This window comes from Drosophila erecta, unplaced genomic scaffold, assembly GCF_003286155.1.
Source record: "Drosophila erecta strain 14021-0224.00,06,07 unplaced genomic scaffold, DereRS2 tig00000092-arrow-pilon, whole genome shotgun sequence".
In the NCBI taxonomy this organism is placed as follows: Eukaryota; Metazoa; Arthropoda; class Insecta; order Diptera; family Drosophilidae; genus Drosophila; species Drosophila erecta.
In genome coordinates, this window is record NW_020825207.1 from 10,246,989 (window position 1) to 10,266,673 (window position 19,685).

General features: G+C 43.4%; 4 protein-coding genes across 5 annotated transcripts; 2 read left to right on the forward strand and 2 right to left on the reverse strand.

Annotated features, from left to right (window-relative positions):
- Positions 1–338: 338 nt before the first annotated feature.
- Positions 339–10,954, forward strand: LOC6548140 (Na(+)/H(+) exchange regulatory cofactor NHE-RF1). Its single transcript, XM_001975196.3, has 2 exons — positions 339–1,055; positions 9,675–10,954. Exon 2 carries the CDS (start codon positions 9,683–9,685, stop codon positions 10,574–10,576), a length of 894 nt encoding a protein of 297 aa, XP_001975232.1. The 5' UTR covers positions 339–1,055; positions 9,675–9,682; the 3' UTR covers positions 10,577–10,954.
- Positions 10,955–11,093: 139 nt separating this feature from the next.
- Positions 11,094–13,250, reverse strand: LOC6548139. Of its 2 annotated transcripts, XM_001975195.3 has the most exons (4): positions 13,037–13,250; positions 12,670–12,862; positions 11,793–12,554; positions 11,094–11,739 (listed from the first exon to the last, which is right to left on the reverse strand). In XM_001975195.3, exons 1-4 carry the CDS (start codon positions 13,142–13,144, stop codon positions 11,237–11,239), a joined length of 1,566 nt encoding a protein of 521 aa, XP_001975231.1. In that variant the 5' UTR covers positions 13,145–13,250; the 3' UTR covers positions 11,094–11,236. The 2 variants fall into 2 exon arrangements, with proteins under 2 accessions (XP_001975231.1, XP_026836254.1); XM_026980453.1 differs by lacking the exon at positions 12,670–12,862 and having other exon boundaries at positions 13,037–13,108.
- A 795-nt stretch (positions 13,251–14,045) lies between these two features.
- Positions 14,046–15,954, reverse strand: LOC6548138 (MAGE-like protein 2). The gene is made up of 4 exons (XM_001975194.3): positions 15,831–15,954; positions 15,479–15,709; positions 14,895–15,374; positions 14,046–14,771 (listed from the first exon to the last, which is right to left on the reverse strand). Exons 1-4 carry the CDS (start codon positions 15,837–15,839, stop codon positions 14,505–14,507), a joined length of 987 nt encoding a protein of 328 aa, XP_001975230.1. The 5' UTR covers positions 15,840–15,954; the 3' UTR covers positions 14,046–14,504.
- Positions 15,955–18,598: 2,644 nt separating this feature from the next.
- Positions 18,599–19,664, forward strand: LOC6548137 (proteasome subunit alpha type-5). Its single transcript, XM_001975193.3, has 3 exons — positions 18,599–18,729; positions 18,790–18,928; positions 18,985–19,664. The coding sequence occupies exons 2-3, from the start codon at positions 18,796–18,798 to the stop codon at positions 19,584–19,586; spliced, it is 735 nt and encodes a 244-aa protein (XP_001975229.3). The 5' UTR covers positions 18,599–18,729; positions 18,790–18,795; the 3' UTR covers positions 19,587–19,664.
- Positions 19,665–19,685: the final 21 nt, after the last annotated feature.

A 19,685-nucleotide genomic window follows, 5' to 3' on the forward strand; every position in this document is an offset into this window, starting at 1 on the left:
AGATTTTGACTTTTTCAAATATCCCTTTACCAAATATTTTGCGAATTCAAGTGAAACAGGTCAGTTATCTCAATCTTAATCGTTACCAATTTACGCCTTTTGGACGAACTTATATAGGCCGATCGAGTTCTGCCCATCACCTGTGACGGCGGATACTAGTAGGTTAGAAGTTGGAGTTGGAGGTATTTTCTGTGCGTGTAAAATTTCGGTTGTTTGCTTTCATTTCATTATTTATTTATTTAAACCAAAAGCCAAAAGTTGGTGCACTCACCTGTTTGGCGTTTTGCAACACCGTTCTTCAGGTTTTCCAGGGCGACTTCGTTTCTGGTTGTCAGTTACGAATTGCCCGCGAAACCGTTAACAACACAACTGATCAGCTGTTTGGCATTTAGCAACACCGTTGGCTGTCCTTCAGGGTTTCCAAGTCATACTTGTATATAACTAAAAATATACCTAACTATTCAAATATAAATTATCTTTCTAATTTGTACACAAAACATACGCAATCACAAATGATTTGACACGCAGTGTGTTATACTATGGTTTTTATTTATTTTTAACCGCTCTCACCACACCTGGCGGCGCTCTTGCGCACACGTCATCAGCTGTAGCCCGCTAACAACAACAACTTGATTTCAATAACTTGAAATCAGTTGCGATTTGCCCGCGAAAGCGTTAACAACGTTCCAACGGATCTTCAGCGTGCGATAAAAATACATACATAGAAATAATATCAGGAAGGCAGCAGCAGCAACAACAACAACAACAACGCGAGTAGCCTGTCAACAGTTATTTTAGCCGAGAGATTTTTGTGTGACTTTTTCGTGTGCTTTTCGCTTTCGTTTCGTTTGGTTGTTCGGCAACTCCTTCATTTCATTAAAAATAGTAAGGTCTTGCAACAACAGCAAAAACAACGTGCTTATGTGTTTGTATGTGACAGCGTTTGCATACGGAAAAGAGTAGAGTGTGCAACAACAATAGCTGCAACAATAACAAGAGACCAACATCAACAGCAACATTTGAAAGGGATCCATTTGTACTTGTTTGTTTGAGCGGTAAGTCGAAAAATGAAATTTGCAGCCTTGAGACAGTTTTAGAGCCACTGAACTTGAGCGAAATGCGAGCAGAATATCAATTGATCCATTGGAATTACTACGAACGAACGTAACAAAACAACGTGCCAAACATAAATGTGCAAAAATAATTATAAAATCGCATTGAATCATTTGCCATGATTTAACCAAGTTAATAAAAGTCCATTTCATTTGCTGGCCATCCCAATTGAAAGCCATCAAAACTGTATTTTCAATAACTGAAATTAAATAAACAATTTACACACGCAAAGCGGTGTGGTGTCGGAAAGAGAGGGCGATTTGGCTGCGGGAGCGAGAGGGAAGAGAAGCTGCAATCAGCCTTAACGATTACACTGAAAAATATATTGTCACAGGTTAAACAACAGTTCTAATTGCAATTGGTGGAACTGCAAGGTGTTTTAAACTGAAGCCCATTTTAGCCAATAGAGATAAGTATATCTCAACGATACTGATAAGGGTATTATTTGCATTTGAAATTGTATCCCCCCAACAACAACTTCTCGCTCTCTGCATTCAAGCTGAATCAATAAACTAAATAAGCCAAATTAAAATGGTATTTTATTGCGTACCGCTAAATGTGTTGCCCTGTTAACTACTTTTGGCTGCACTAACAGTCGCACCCGCCTTACATAATAATTGTTTTGATTTATTGCCCCCTCTCGCTCGCACTCGCTCGCCCCCTCTTTTTCGGGCGCATTGCATAAGGTCGTTTGCAAATGCGACATGCATGCGATTTTGTCTCTTTCTTGTCGCTTATCGCTTGACGCGGCCTCTCTTTCTAGCGCTATTCATAAATCGCCTTAGGTTCGGCGGGTTTTACTCCCACTTCTTTTTCTTCTTCTTCACGACACTAGACACTCCACACTCCGCACCTGCAATTCACCTGAAAAAGCCCCAAAATCCCCTATCCCCAAGTGACAACTCAGGTATTCCAGCTATGCCTCAAAGCAGGTTTTCTTTAATGGTTTTTTTTAGTCTTTTTCTCTGTTTTTGTTTAGACTTTGCTTTTATTTTAGTTTCGAGTCGCTGGTTGTTGCACTAATTCACCGGTTTACTTCTCCTGATTTGCTGGTTGTGCATTTTTGTCGCGTGTATTTCTGGTTTTTTCATAGCTTTTTTGCGCATTTTTCTTGCGGGTTTTTCTGTGGCACTTGCCACGATTAAGATCTGCGCGTTCTGCGCTCGTCACTAGCTATGCTAATTCGATTAATTCGGTATTTAGCGATCGGGTTTCGCATTTATCGCGGCCACAGCCCGTCGATTTTTGACACATTTCGCGGATGGAAAGATCTGTGCAAGATCAATGAATATGTCAGAAGCACAACCAGTTATTGAGAATTGGCCTAGAGTTTGTGGAATTCCACAAACAAAGTTTAGTTTCAAATTGTTATAGAAATCTATTCTAATGGAGATTCCCACGAAAGAAACAAAAAAACTTTTTATATAGAATTCTCCAATAAAAAAGGGTATTCATTAGGAAGAAGACTGTCAGCTTTCCCAAAGAGCTCGAGTTCAATATATCATTTGTATTTCTCCCAGCAAACAGCTGATTGTGAAGGCCAAAAGTGATCGTGATTGCTATGATCGCATTTTCGAATTCGTAGCCTTGAATGCTGAATGAAATTCGAAGCAAAAATAAACAATGATAACCGTTGAGCTTCCATAGAATTTGCAAATCCTAAACCTATTTATCATATTTGGGCGAAAATGAAGTAGTGATTCATGAGGTTCCCACATCCATTCATTTGCATTTTGAATGGCATGCGAAAATCTTCACAATTGCAGTGTCTATGTACAATGGATGTTACCTGAATATACGTAGTACCTGAATCTAGTACCTGAATATACAGTTTTTAGCTTTTGCAAACATTTCTTATATCTTCAATGTGATTGTGTTAGCAAAGCAACAATTTGCACCCTACACTCGCACATTGTTTGTGAATTATTATTATTTCTACTTAAGCTGCCGATCATTATTTTTTCTAAACGTTAATTTTTAATATTCCCAAGGTCTTCGCTTTACTGGAAATAAATAGATTCGACGCCGTTAAGATTCAAGATTGTTATATAAAAAGGCAACGCTGCCAGTTAATATATCAAATCAAAGCTTAGAAATTTTACTTTCCGCCTTTGATAAACTTTCGAAAAAAAAGAAGACGAGAAAAATAATGGTATAAATTATACAAAATATGTGCCTTATTAAATGGATGGGGCGAACAAACGAAAACGAAAGCCCCAATCCCAGTCGGAGTTTGGCTCCGAGTCTGGGATCTCTGACAGAAATGCTTTACTTTCCTACTCCCTTTTTTGTTTGGCTGCTCGGACAAAAGGCCCAAACGAGATTCAACAGCCGAAGAAACGCCTAAAAACAGCAGCAGCAGCAACCAAACAAGTACAAAGCCAAAGATATTTCAAAAGGCCAGCACAAAGCAGCCAGCAGAGAGAAGACCAGACCGAGCAAACCCAAAAAACAGGTTCTAGAATCAATTTTTATTTTCTCAAGCTCAACCAAAAAATAACTACAGAAACAGAATAAAACGAAATTCAAGTCGCAACAGGAAAGGAAGTTCGAAATTCGTTTCACCGAAATCTCAATGCTCTAAAAGGGAACGAAGGGCAATGTTTATTGGAGGCATACAAACAATTTATTAACGATTTCCAAGCAATCAAGTGCCATCAGTATGGATACTTAACACTTTTAAGCGGTTAACACATGCATTTTGTAATAAAGTAAAATACAAAAAATGTGATTTCCAACATATTGAACCGAATATGTAATAAACACATCTTTCTTAAGGTTCTTTTTTAAGCTAAACTAAATGAAATCAATATGGTTATTGTATTTCATGGAGCTCTTATGAAAGGGTATCTCGAAAATATTCGCCGGCTGAACGCACGAAAAATATTTGAGGCAGCCGCAGCATCAAAATGAATTTGGTTAGGACCAGGTTTCTACAGATACAGAGATACAGCATCTAAGTGGCTCTCCCTCTGGTGCCCCTTTCAACCCCCCTGCCATCCAGCCAGCATCCCTCACTCAGGGCAATCTTAAACCTTATTTTTTATTATTTTTTCTGGTTGCTAAAAAGTTTCTGTACGCTGCCCGCAGTGTCGTCAGCCCGTCAGCCGCTGTATGCTTTGTATCTGTATATCCGCGAGCGAGTATCTGGCGGTTCGTCGCTGGTGTGCGGTGCCACATGCACACGTTCTGTGAGATACATTGCGCCTAGAATTTTTCAGCCAAGTTTTATGAGCGTTTTTGCGCCAGCCAGCCCCGACCCCGACGAAAACAAGTCGGTTACTACACGGCTTACAACCAAAAACAATTTGTTGCATCTGCAAGACTGCTGGGGCAGCGTTTTAATTCTCTTTTTTCTTTTTCTTTTATTGACATTTCCTCTTGTCGTGTTGAATTCTATAATTTTACACGTAATTTCCCCAGCCGGGTGTTTTGCGTGGTTTATTTTGTTTTTGGCAACTCCGCAAATTGCTTATTAAAGTTTTGATTGATTGCTGAGTACGCCCAGAGAGATCCGTTGTACGTAAACTTGAACCGCCAAGAAATGATATATGTATGTATGCCCTGGGTTGGTCTCCTCTTGGGGTTTCTCTTTTCCCATCGCATTTTTTCCGGCTAATGAAATGTGCGAAGTGTAATTGCAAGATTCACTTTTTTCCCAACGAGTTTTAATTTATTACAGAGTAGGGTTGTTATATGGGAAAAGGCACGAGAGATCGGAAGACGGTTAGGTATTATTACTGGCTTGTGGCAAGCGTGTAAAATCAGTTAAGGTTCTCCTAACTGCTTTGCTAAGTAAAAACAAATAAACCTGTTCCTTTGCTGACCCCCTTTTTCATGTGACACAGGATTTACCTTGAGCAAATAAATATTTTAATGTACTTTGCTTGTCATGGGTGCGGTTCGATTAGTAAGTAAAGTGTCTACAACAAAGTGACTTCTTCTTTTCTCACCTGTACCCCATGTGCAGGTGTCTCAATCGCAAAGTTGCAGACTGTATCTCGACTTAAGGTTCGAGTTTCTAAGCGAGGCTGGCCCCTCAGGTCACATTCAGATTTACATTCACATTACAGCATTCAGTCGCCAGTGTCATTGAATAATATAGAAAACCGCAGTTTGCAGTGGTGAGCTCGAGCTGAGTTCTTTGGGCTAGCATTCAGAATATTTATGAAGTTATAACTGATATTTTCAAGAATTTAGCAAATGAACTATTAATAACGTGAAAATTCAAATACTTAAGTGCCCCGAGAACTACTGAAGCGTGCTCTACGGGCATTTAACTAGCCAGTTTTTCCCAATCGCGTGTCAACCCTCCAATTTAGCCTTATACACCCTCAATACCTTAGGCACTAGCCAGAGGTATGCAAAGAGTAAATAATCATAACCAGTTTCGCAGAGTTTCCCAGCAGTACTCGAGGTATTTGCTAACCATTCTCAGCCGCCCGCGGCGACAAAACCGACAGTCAGTCAGTCGGAAGGCGCATCTGGAATCCGAGATCTTGAATCTTTGGTTAGAGGCTGCTAATGAATTTTTATGGAGATCTGTGCAAGTGATTCATGGGTGGCTGTGGAACTGCCACCACAGTTGACCAACTGCTGGGTGCTAAACGCAGCCGAAAAGAAGTGGGCTCTAATCACTTTGGCGTCATCTTCCGAAAAAGGCCTCCACATAATTAGCCATTCATATCAGCAGCAGTGGACAAGGGCAATGGGCTAGAAATTTTTTAATTAAAATCTAGTTGCGATAAGATAGCCGTCTCGAATCCGTAGAAGAAGAACAATATTTGATAACGTCAAACACGAAAATTAAAATGTGTCTTAAATTGTTAAGATATGGGAGTGCAGTGCAAAATAGCGAATGAAAATCAATTATAGGTGTCCCGCCCTGAAGTTTGAATCACTCAACATTGAAATGGATTTGTTATATCTCATAAATCGTCGATCACGATCCAAAGATAGTGAAAGTTCTTCCTGCTCTTGCGTTTCACTTTTCTATATGTTTTATTACTTACGTAAAAATCTCTGTTTGAGCACACGAAGCAAACAGGCGAATGTCGTCAGCCTTTGTTTAATTTATTACGTAGCCTTTAACTTTTAGTCACTTTTATGGCAAACGATGAAATTATCATTGTTACTGTGTTTGTTGTTCGGCTGGCAGTGAAATATTGTTATAAGTTGATATTTTTAGCATTTTAGCCGGCTGGAAATGGCTTGTGATGCATCATTTGAGCAATGTAAAGGGCTTACATAATAATTATACATATATGAGCCGCCAGCTTGGAATGCCTGCTTATTTATGACTTGGCTAATTGAGATTTAGGGGGATTTTTGGGCGTTGAAAGCAATTACCTCATTACTGCGTGTTAAGGCCAGAAGGTGGACACTTGGAACACCCCTTAGACATAGATCCTGAAAAAATAGAGCTATATCTAGCTGACATTTTTAAGGCACTTTAAATTACCTGCAAAACAGCGAAACAAGTAGCTGACAGTGAATCCACGACCCCTTCCATATCTGATTACAAATCCGTTCCCATGAATTGATATCTCGAATGACCCACTCCCCGCAATTCCAGCCATCTCGAATGACTCATTTACTTAGCACTGGCTGTATGAATTCCTCAGCTAGGCAGAGATGAATTTGCATTTCATTGTTGCGGCGATAATCCCAAAGTAAATCCCCCGAATGGGGCACTTGGTAATTTCATGTTATCTTTGCTATTCGGATGCTTCCCTTTCTATTTCCTGCCTTATCAGATCGCCAGTTTGCATATTTACCCAAGATATAATTAAATTCGGTTCGAATGTGCGAAAATCTAACAATACACTGAGCCTAATTAGAATTCACTTGAAAGAGTGCCGCCCAGAGCAAATGTTTCCGTTCGGAAAAATTCCGGAAAGCTTGGTGGCTCCAGGAAAGCGTCTATAACGGATATTGGGGCAAAGGGGAGCTGTGGGTCTGGAGAATCCCCAACCGAATCGAAATCAACTACCTGCAAGTGCCTAACGGCTAATTTGCTTTAATGATGAGAAACCGCTTAAGTAAACAAACAGCCAACAACAATGGAGGCTGCCTGTTGTCCCCATGCGGGTTGTCAACGGGGGGCGGGGCTGTGGGCGGTGGGGGGCTTGGGGCTTTGGGCTTTGGCCAGCGGCGATTCCCCAAGCGTTGTGAATGATAAAACTTAGCATTGGTATATGTGTGTACTTCATGCTTGATTGCAAATTCAATTAAAGTTTGCGCAGTTCTCTAAGCTCGAGAAGCGGAGAAACTGGAGTGTTGCCAGGTGAAGGGAGTGAGGGGGTACAAACTGACAACGGGAAATCGCTTAGCAGAGCAAAAAAAATTGGGTAAAAACGATTTATGAACTTATGAAATATCACTAAGTCGAAGGTTTGCCTTTAACATTTTAAGATGTTTTCGTCCACAATTGAAATTGAAATAGTTTTATAATCAGTGCAAACCCCTGATTAATTTCAATTATTTCATAGCACCATCTTCAATTACATTTAATGGCAATTTTAATAATAGTTGTGTAGCTTATTAGCCACATGCAGAATACTATTTGTTTCGTTTAATTTCCGTCCGTCAATTCAACGATTTTTGTTTGTTGCCTATGATGTTTTGTGACGTTTTGCCAGCCGTCAGTTCCGCTTCCTAATATAAATATTAATCGGCTGGCTGAGAGCCATAAACCTACATACATGCGAGTGTAGGCAATTATTATTATTTTTATTATTATTTCGATCTCATCCCGTGCAACCAGCACAGGCACCCCTCCCCCTGAAACTGGCAAATTGTCTTATTGTTGGTTCTGAATTGATATTTTTTTTGCGCCTCATTGTTTACCTTTGAATTGAATTAAAAATCGCTTACAATGGAAGCTGGCAACAATTGGCGGTGGGAAAGTCAAGGTCAGCCCCTGCCCGCCCACAGCCCGAAAACACGAGCTCATCTTGTTCCAATAAATTAGGCTCCAAGGGGGGGAAGTGGGGCTGATTGTCCGCAGCTAATGCCAACATTCATAAATCTTATGGCCACCGATGATTCAACGGTCGACAACAAACCGTAAAAAACAATAACATAAATAAGTATATAAATAGAAGGCAAACGAAATTTAAGCTGAGGCGGAACACAAAAATGCTTTTGTAATTTGCAATGCCTGCGAATGTGAATGCGACTGCGACTGCGACTGGAGTTTATTCAGTTTATTCAGGCATTCAAAGTTCAGGGCTTTGAAGTCGGCTGCTGCATTCATTGCCTGAAATTACGAGCAATTATTACCGGAGCGGTGATTTGAAGTGCTAATGCCGCGATGTTTGTCCCATCAGTAATTAGCACGTTAGCAAATCGAGTGTAACATGTCGTCCGGAATGCCAAAAACTCTTTTCTTTTCGCCGAAACCTGATTGAGCTACGTTTAGCCATTAATTGTCCTAAAAACAAGATGATACATATCGAAATAATTCAATTGGTCGTAAAAATACGATTGCTGCATACTTTTAGACAGTTGTACAGCTTGTACAAAATTCAGTATAAATTTAGTTTTCTAAATAACGTCCCGAAAATGTTTAGACATATGTATATGTGATAGGGAAATGTACACGTATTTTTCACTACTTTACTTCGCATACGTTAAACCCATTTCCGAACTAAAGTTATACACGTTTACTGTTATGAATGATATTTAACAAAACATTTTTGCTAATGCCCTGTTGCCAAGTTTTCAGGAAAATCACGTTCCTTTCCGGCGAGTGTGTGTGTGTGTGTGGGTGGGTGCGATAAGCGGGGAGTACTAAATCATTTTTGACCCATGAACACATGCATGTGGAATTTGTATTTACCCGCTTGCCAGTTTCCAAAACCAAAGTGGAACACCGACGAATACAAAACCGAATCTTGAGCACGGCTATAAATGGTATTTGTCGAGCAATTACCCTTATGGCCAAGTACTTGCCAGATATGCCCATCGAAACTATTGACCAGAAGTAGAGCCGCAGAAACACGTACCTTTGTGCCGATCGGCCTTTGGATGGACCTTTTAGCCAGGGTCGTTTTTTGGGGTCAGGTAATGTGGGTCAGCATATTGTCCAATGTCGCCCATAAAGGGAATACGCGATAAGCTGGCCAAAAACTGAATGAACTGGAAGTTTTCTTATCTCTCAGTATAAACATACAACCATATATCTATATACATATATGTGTATCCACTGGGCATTGCTCTACCCCCATAAAAAGCACAACTTAATGAAGAACTAAGCACGATATTGCGACATTTCCATTCCAGACTCATGTATCGGTTGCCAAAGAACAATGGCTCATTATGAAATCTTGCATTTTATCAGCAAATGTCTCTGCGGCAGTTGAGTTCCACACACTGATTGGTGAACCAAATGGGATTGATATATTCTGCTCAAGAACAAACATTTTGAAGTATTTTTGCAAATATAGTAGTATAGAAAAAAAGTAATTAACATTTTTTAAAGCCAGTAATCAACCAGTAACCCTGTATTATTAGAAACTATAAATAGTGTCATACTTAAGTATTTCATTTCCTTCCAGAAGCCAAGATGTCCACGCCCACTTCCCCGAAGACGCCCACACCGCCCACTTTGCCACCGGGCGTGACCAAAACATGTCACATTGTGAAAAGGCCCGATTTCGATGGCTACGGTTTCAATTTGCACTCGGAGAAGGTGAAACCAGGACAGTTTATTGGCAAAGTAGATGCGGATTCGCCGGCAGAGGCAGCCGGCTTGAAGGAGGGCGATCGCATCCTAGAGGTCAACGGGGTGTCCATTGGCAGCGAGACCCACAAGCAGGTGGTGGCCAGGATCAAGGCCATTGCGAATGAAGTCCGCTTGCTGCTCATCGATGTGGATGGTAAAGCATTGGAGGTGAAACCCGCATCTCCATCAGCAACCGCTGCCTGCAATGGAAATGGCAGTGCCAGTCAGAATGGATACGAGGGCACCAAACAGGAGATGCCCGGAGCAAGTGCCAATATCAGTAGCATCAGTATGGTGAGCACCAAGCGATCCTCAAATGCCAGCAGCATTCAGAGCGGCAGTACCATGAATGCCTCCGATTTGGATGTGGTGGATAGGGGAATCCCGGCAGCCGCAGCTCCGGTGGCTACCACACCTTCTCCCGTTCAAAATGGTAGTAAACCCTCATCGCCGATTAATAATAACACCCTGATGAGCACACCCCCACCGCCCTCCGCTACCAAGGCTGGCATCAATAACAATGGCAGTGTTTATAACACCAATGGAAATGGCACAAATGGCATGACCACGCCCACTACGCCTCCCCCACCGAGCAGTGGCAATAAGGCGGGCAGTTTGAATTTGCCACTGACAGCCGCCGAAATGCGCGCCAAGTTGGCCTCCAAGAAGAAGTACGATCCCAAGAACGAGAGTGTGGACCTCAAGAAGAAGTTCGACATCATACAGAAGCTCTGAGACGAACAGGGAACCCAAACACACAATACTACTTGTTATAATGTCAGGATGAGGAGCTAGATAGAGCTGGTTTTGTCAGGCATACACCACACAATATATAATATGTTTAGCTAGTAGTACGAAGAGTCACTTATTAACTAAGCAAGTTTTTAATTATTACCCCCTAAGAGAAAGAGCGACCAACGATGGTAGTGTAGGCGGATATGATGGAGCACCTACCCTTGGAATATCTATACATACGACATACATGTATTCTTCACATTCAAATATTGCAAACTCCGATTGGCAATGTTGCCCTGGTTCATTGAACAACTTTCGTTGAATATGTACTTAGTTTTGCTTGTATTTTTGTAAAGTAAATAAAGCAAAAATATAAAAGAAATACAACTGGAAGTGTTTTACGATGGGGCAGCTGATCAAACAACACGGCAAGTCTGACTATGAAAATCGCGAAACTAGTGGAGTATTGCAAACAAAGCCATTCAAGTATGTTTCAGTTAAAAGCCAAACTCTCTTATACGATTTCATTCTTTGTAATACTTCAAATTGTATCCACTTCACTATTTATTGATTCACTGTATAAACAGTATGAAAAGTGCTTATTTCTAGTAACTAGAACAAGGACAAATTGTTGGCCCTAAAACAGACCTTATTTGTTATTTAAGATAGTAGCTCCTGGCGCTTAAGGTTGCATAAAGCAGCAGCCACCACGATCATTTCATCAAGATATCCCAGCAATGACTTTTGCTGAATAGCTCCATTATCCAGCATCTGGAATTCCCTAAAACAATCGATCATATCCCTCATTTGAGATCTACAGGCGGGTTCTTGGGCATTGAATGTGGGCAGTTGAATCGCTGGAGCACGCTTAGAAGTCAGTGCTCCATCTACAACGGATAGGGATTGCTGGTTTGCTAGCTGCCCACCCAGCCGTTGTGCCTCGAATTTGGTAAGAGATCGCTTTGGTTCTGCCACAGCATTATCCTCATCCGCTGAGTCGTGGGTATCTCCGCCGCCCGACCTGCGAGCACGGTGTACTGCTTTGCCTGGTTCCGCGCATAGTGTCAGGTACTTGGGAATGACATCCCGAAATCTGCTGGCCTCAAACAACTGAAGATCATCGCAACTGCCCGGAAAGGCGCTGGACACATAACTGATGATGCCTGGAAAAAGAGAACAATTTTAATAAACGTACTCCATTTAGGCTAACAATTACCATTCGTATTGATGCATAATATGAATTTATAGCTGTCGCAGCCCAATCCCAGATCAATCGGCACATTCGTTTCCACACACTCGATCAACGACCGCACATGCAGCAGGTTGGCCCGGTAATCGAATGGGGTATGCTTGAAGCGCTCGTTGTGGTGCCGTGCATCTGGCCACCGAATCAGTGGACGGAGGTAACGTGCCAGCTTGATAAGGGTGCGCTTGAACGTGTCCTCGACATCTGATTCGCTCAGCTCAAAGTTCTCGGCCAACAGGGCAAACTGTTCGTTTTGTTTGAGTTTCCTTAGAGTCAAGCAACAGTCCAGGTGGGTGACATTAGCATTGCGGCAGATCTGGCGTTTCAGTAGTGACAGGTGCTCTGGAGCAACACCCAAATGAAGTAGTGGCGCTTGTTCCACCAAACCAAGTGTCATACTTCGCATGCTCCTCTGCGGCTGTGGTAGTTCCCTCTTGATAAACACAGTTTGTCGCACGGCGGAGGAAACAGCTGCCACAGTTGGTGTGAACTGAGTGGAATTCCTACGCATGCTTGGTGTGCTTGGCGACGAAGTAACAACCGCTGAAATCGGAGTCAAAGGCGTTGTTTGCGCAGGTCTTGTCGTTGCCTTGATGATTGTGTTCGGCGGCAGAGAATTTATGGCCATTCCCAAGCTTTGGGTGTACTTTTTCGCCAGCATCTGGAGCTGATGGCCAGAGGATCCGCTTGGACCAGTCTGAATCACATACTTGGGTGTTTTGAGAACGGGATCTAAAATTGTTTAATAATTATAAGTATAAGTGCTACATAGTAATTATAATAGTAATTACTACTTAAAAAATGATTTTCCTATATTTCCTATTTTTGTTGGCTTTTTGTTACTCACATCCCACTGTACCAGTTGACGCTGTTGTTGTTGTTGTTGTTGTTGTTGCTCCCGCGGCCGCGGCTCCAGTTATCGTTCCTGTTGCTGCCCTCTTCATACTTGACCTAACAAGCGCTGGTATTTTGTTGAGAACTATACCGCCAGTAGTAACCCTCACTGAGGCATTACCCGGCTCCAATTTTGCAAACGGTTTCTGTGCAGATAAGTACAATTGCCTACTTTATTAGGATTTATGTACATTTCGAAAATGTGCTCAGCACATCACGCAGTTCAGTTTACAGTTATTTGTGCAACTCTTGATGATTGGGCAACGCCGAGTAACAACAAAAAGAATGAGAGTTTATACATTTGGCAGACTTTTGATTACCTTTGTGTTATCCTGGGAATCTATTGTTTTGGGGTGCAGGACCACTGTGGGCTGTGCGGCCACCACGCCCCCACTCGAATTGCGAAATTTTGTAATTGTTAGCGGCATTAAAGCGGCTTGATTAAGTATTTTATCCAAGAGCGAAAAGAGTTACTCTAGTGTTGCCAATAATAATTCAATAACTGAGCTACCAGATCGCCGGCAGACTTAACAGCGCACTGCCAACAGTCACTGTTAAGGTACGCGCCAGTTTTGAAAGCTCGAGAGCCCATGCTTACAAAATTGAACTACAATTAGTGGATATTTCGAAATGCAGAGCAATTTGGCTACGCGCTACATTTACTGCCCCCGAAAATGAGGCCATTGCGCACTTGAAGTGCCGTTTTGTTATGTTTTTGACTGTGTTTCGTGACTGTTACTATTGCGAATCAATTGCAAATTGAGCCGTTAAATGAGCACAAAGAAAAATCGGAACAAAGAACACATTGATTTATTTCATATTAAATATATCTGCAATGTATGTAAAAGATAGATGAAAGGTAGATTCCAAATGAAATATAATTTAATTAAAAACGGGCCCTAATAGCTAATCATTTCAAGATGTGAATACCTTACCTCTGCAATGTTTTTTCTAGCCGTGTAGCCATCAATTTGTTGGCAATCCATGCATTTATTTTCCATCTCAATCTTTTATGCCATTATGACAGCCCGCCTTAATTGCGAAAATGTTGCCAAGTTTTCAGCGACTGCTGGCGAGTGCTTCCTGCAATTAATTTGGCAGTCCGATGACGCAACGGATCGCTCCTTGCATAATGAACTGGCCCCAAGAATACACACTCTGCACTGACAGTAAGTGGTAACTGGTTTTCATTCGTTTTCATTTCCATTTTCCGCCGCGAGCGTTACGTGTCTGTCTTTCGCATGGCGATTTGGCCATGGCTGGCTGGTCAATTTTCACTTTCACTTCCCCGTCATTGCACCCGAAAGCCCATTAATTAACGACATCTGGTCGGTGTTTCTTTAGCTTATAATTTAAATAGAAATCGTAGGGTCTAACACGACGATAAAAGTACTAACACATTTGGCTTAAAACTGATGCGGAAACCGCTTTCGCGGACTTCCGCCAGATCTCAATGGGAGTAGCTAGTAAGTTTGTCCTCTGACTGCTACTCCCCGCCGGCTCTCCCTCTTCTGCTCTGGCTCCTCTTCTTCCTCTTCTTCGTCGTCATCTTCTTCTTCTCATTATCCTCCTGGCCAAAGAACTCGGCCTCTCATCGACTACAATTCCTCCCGCTCGTGTCACCCGTTCAACGTCCAGCTCAACGTTGCTGCGTGGATGCATCTGAGAGATGCACATGGACTGGCTGTCAGTGTCGCGCCTGCTGCTCCTCGTACTCCTTCCTGTTCGTCCTCCTTCTTCTTGTGCTCGCTTTCTGTGCGTCTGGCTCTGGATATCACCGGACGATTCCTAGTAGTGTCCATGGCCGTGGCTGTGGTACTCATGGTGGTCCTCGTGGTGGTGCTTGAAGATCGGCACCTCGACGTGGTACTTCTCTGGCACTGGAATCTCCTTGTGGATGGGCACCTTCACCTCCGTGTAGACGGGAATGGGCTTCTCGATGGGCACCTTAACCTCATAGGGCACGGGCTTCTCGACGGTGTACGGAACCTTCTTCTCGACGGTGTAAGGCTGGGGCACGGGCACCTTCACATGGACTGGGTAGGGCTTCTCCACCTGGGTTGAAATTGGAAGAAGTTGGCAAGTTAAAAGGGGAATTCTATAGGACCGATATCTATTTTTGAAGGTTTTTGCAAGACTTATTTTGGATGTCTCTGTTTTTAAGTGATCTCCACTCACCTCAACCTTGTAGGGCTTGTCGACGGGAACCTTGACCTCATAGGGCACCTTCTTCTCCACAACAACGGTGTATGGTTTCTCGACCTCGACATCGTAGGGCTTGGGCACCTCCACGTCGTAAGGCTTCTCCACCTCGTATTTGACTTCATAGGGCACCTTCTTGATCACCTCGTACGGCTTGGGAACCGGGACCTCAACCTTAACCTCATGGGGCACCTTCTTGATCACTTCGTAGGGCTGGGGCACTGGGACCTTGACCTCGTAGGGGATCTTCTTGATCACTTCGTAGGGCTGGGGCACGGGCACCTTAACCTCGTAGGGCTTGTCGACGGGCACCTTGACCTCATAGGGGATCTTCTTGATCACCTCATAGGGCTTGGGCACATGGACGGGCACTTTCACGTACTCCTTGACATGGACGGGCACCTTCTTCTCAACGATGTAAGGCTGAGGCACATCCACTTTCACCTCGTAGGGGATCTGTTTTAGATGTTGATAAATGTTGATTTGTGTTACACACATTTATTAAAGGACTCGGACTTTAAAATGGTTTGCATGGGAAAGGATTGGGGGTAAGGACTCACCTTTTTCTCGACGGTGTAGGGCACGTGCTTGGTGACCGTGTATGGGACGGGAATCTTCTTCTCGATGGTCACCGTCTTGATGTGCTCGTGGTGGGGCTGGTAGTGGTGGTAGTCGCCCAGGTGGAGGCCCCTCTTCTCCACGGTCTTGCCATCGCCCTCGGCCTTCTTATCCTCGACTGCTCCGCCACAGTGGGCCAATGCCACGCACACGGCGAGACAAGGAAGTACGAACTGCAATGGATATACAATTTAGAGGCACGATTCACACTCTGGTCACTGAGAACACTGCGGATAGCTGCGCATCCTCGCTGGGCATGCGCACTTCCGCTCCTCTGATGGACGCCACCATTACCATTCGCATTGTTGAGCTGCTGATTCGACGTCTCACGGGGGAACAATTACTCCACTATTCGCTGTGCTGCACGGGTAACGAGATCCAAGCTGGGACTGAATCGCTGAGCCGCTGCACTCAGCTTATATACACCGAAAAATTGGACTGTCTTGTCTTTCTATATCTCGCAACGCAAGTCGGCGGTGCGGCGCATTCGCAACTCTTTTGCTGCCCGTTGTTGTTGTTGTTGGGGATTTTGGCTTAGTAATGAAAAGTCAGTCGGGGGAACGGTGTTATATGAAAACAAGTTTCGGTTTCGTTTTCCACCAGCAGGGGGGGTTTTGGATGTACGCCACTGGAGGCACGACTCCTGCACTCGAGATATTACAACAAGGTAACCGGGTCGTTATCCTACAGACAATAGCTAGGAAGTGGAAATCGGTGGTACACAGACCCACATAAAACTTGGCGGTGGCTTTGATTTGTTGGCCCAAAACCATATCCAATTGGTGGCCGAGGCTTCCGTTTTCTTTCTGGTCCCACACCTGGACATATGATATATAGATTCGAGAGGCTGGGATTATGCAAATGCCTGCGGCTATTGACATCAACTTTGTTGCAAACCCAACTCACCGAAATCCAATAGCCAAAACATAAGACCCATGTGGTAAGTGGCGGAGACAATAAGAAGGTTAAATGTAGCACAATGCGTTTGGATATTCGATATATTTCACATTTGTGTATTTCATATCGTCTTATAGAGCTTTATGGGGTCATCCACAGCATCTCGTCGTGGTGAGTGGGACCACAAAAGATATACACTGCAAGAAGTGACTTCCCTTCGAATTTCCAATCTTCTAGAGGAGTTAGGAGCTTTGAGTTCATCCATGTTTCCTTAAGAACAATAACCATATGCTTGATTTACGTAATCTCATAGATTTTTCTAATAGTTCATTAAAATGTACTTATGATGGTGAAGGAACTCCATTCCTAACAAAAATATTCAGTAAGGTTCAGTAAAAGCCTGTGGTAACCAAATGGGGAAATACTATTTCTCATTAAAATTAAAGTGATTAAAATGAAATGAAATCCATCTAATGCTTAAATGTTTCTAGATTAAGCTCTGTTTCGCCTCTTTTCGAGTGCATAGCGTGGTTCAGTTATTGGCATCATTGGGTCAATGGATTTCCTAGTCTTATGGGCAAGGGGCTGCATTGGTGGACCGCCGAAACGAAACCCCTGACACATGGCTGCCACAACTGGCAATTTGGTGGCTCCCTGGCCGATCGTGATTGCTACCCAGTTCTGCCGCCAGTGGGAGCCCACGGCGTGACTGGATATATGGATATGTAGATACATACAAATGTATCTGCTGGATAGGCCATCGGAACCCGTGGATGTGCATGTGCGACGTATTCGCCGTGTGCATTATGTGATGTATGTATGTCTGACTGAATGACTGGCTGCCTGGTTGCCTGGAATTTTGTGCAATCACTGCAGTCATTAAATTGAAAACATACTTAGCTCCGTGGTCGGCTATTTTAAAATCCAACGTGTGGCAATAGCAACAATTCGACTAAACACGGCGACTTAAAACAAATGCCAGGTACCTCGCATTTTCTTTTATTTTTCGCCAATCCAGCCTGGCTTAAGCCCGAAATACAAAAAAGAAAAGAAAAGCGACAGACGCGGAAGACAGGCCAAGCATTTACATGCCCATTCTATTTCATAATCAAATTTAGGCCCCCGGTTTTTTGCCCGCTAATTGCCCATTGTCCAGTTTGCCCCACTTCTCCCCCGCCCCCCAACAGCATTTGCACCATTTTGCTATTGCAATTCTTCGGCGCGATTAACGGCTCTTTCGGTCTGATTAACGGGTTTGCAGTGTCCCTCCCGCTCGCACACGCCACCTGCTCTCCCTCTCTCTTTCCCGCGCACTGCATTTGGTCAACGACCTTCAGTTGTTTTTATTTATTTTTGGTTAAGTGGTGGCGATACTTCGCCCCTGCTCTTCTCTTCTCGCGCCACTCCCAAATCTTCAGAAATCTTCGCATCTCGTGGCGCACATTCGCTTTATCTTTGAAAGAAGGGTAAGACAAGATGGCAACCTTGACCCAATCGTTATTCCATTTCCATTCAATCATTGCTTCTCTTGTAACGCGGGGATTTTCTGACCGTTGGAGACTGTGCGTGTGGGGTGTGATTAGATTTAAAATTGCCATAATTGGACAGTCGCGCAAGCCGACGAGCCGCCAATGTGAAAGTAAATCTCTTAATTCGAGTGTTATTCAACGGCTTCCTTTAGCCCACATTACACTGGTGCTGCATTTGTGTGTAATGCTAATCAAAGTATATCTAAAATCAGAAATATATATATATGATGTCAGTAAACTAAATCAAGTTATATATGTATCTGAAAATGGGTAATTCAACCGGGTCCTTGAAGCAGTGCACCATTTAACTGGTTGTTTGACTTATATAACCTTTTAAAGGCTTAATGGCAATCGCTTCAGTTTGGACATTTAAGCGGGAAATGCAATAAACTCGATTGGCATTGTAGCAGAGAAAAATCCAGCCAAGTCCCTGAAAACGCTAGAAAAAGTAAGCGTTTTAAAAACGATAAAAAATGGTTTTAACCGTATATAAAAATAGTTCCTAATTTAAAAAAAAAAAATAGTTTAATAAAATTCAAATTTTTATAAAAATTAACAGCGACAATCTTGCCAGATCAACCAATATTAATATGGCGCTGCCAGTCCATGTTTATTACAGTAATGTTAATATGGCGAAATGTTAATGTCTGCTGTGTGGCAGCACTGGCTATCGATATATTTCGAGACGGCACTTTATCCGCAAGTCATTATTTCAGGCCAAGCACTGCGGCATTTGTTTGCGATTTTATCAAGGAAATTAAAGAAAAGTAGGCCCTTTCGAAGTGCTCTTTGACAAGAAACGTGCATAACCCTCACCCAAATTACAGCCCAGCATGTTTCTCACCCGTTCCGAGTACGACAGAGGCGTGAACACCTTCTCGCCGGAGGGACGCCTCTTCCAAGTGGAATACGCCATTGAGGCCATCAAATTGGGCTCCACAGCGATTGGAATTTGCACGCCTTTCGGTACATTTCCGCAGGGCATACGCAAATACCTATCTAATGGTAAAAACTCATTCCAGGTGTGGTTTTGGCCGTAGAGAAGCGCATCACATCGCCGCTGATGGTCTCCAGTACGGTGGAGAAGATCGTGGAGGTGGACAAGCATATTGGATGCGCCACCTCCGGCTTAATGGCCGATGCCAGGACTCTGATCGAGAGGGCGCGCGTGGAGTGCCAGAACCATTGGTTTGTCTACAACGAGCGCATGTCCATCGAGTCCTGTGCCCAGGCCGTGTCCACCTTGGCCATCCAGTTCGGAGATAGTGGCGACAGCGATGGGGCCGCCGCCATGAGTCGTCCCTTTGGCGTGGCCATCCTTTTTGCCGGCATCGAAGCTGGAAAACCGCAACTGTGGCACATGGATCCCTCCGGCACGTTCGTGCGCCACGGAGCCAAGGCCATTGGCTCGGGCAGCGAAGGTGCTCAGCAGAATCTGCAGGTCTACTACCACCCCGAAATGACCCTCGACGATGCCATCAACCTCTCACTCACCACACTGAAACAGGTCATGGAGGAGAAGCTTAACTCCACCAATGTGGAGGTGATGACCATGACCGAGGAAAAGGAGTTCTATATGTTTACCAAGGAGGAGGTTGAGCAGCACATTAACAAAATTGCGTAAGGGGTAGTGGTTTTTAGTTGGTTTAACTTCCAATGTAATGTGAATAAAGGGATTATAAATCGATCTAATAGAAGGTAATGCTTGTTTTCGATTATCATC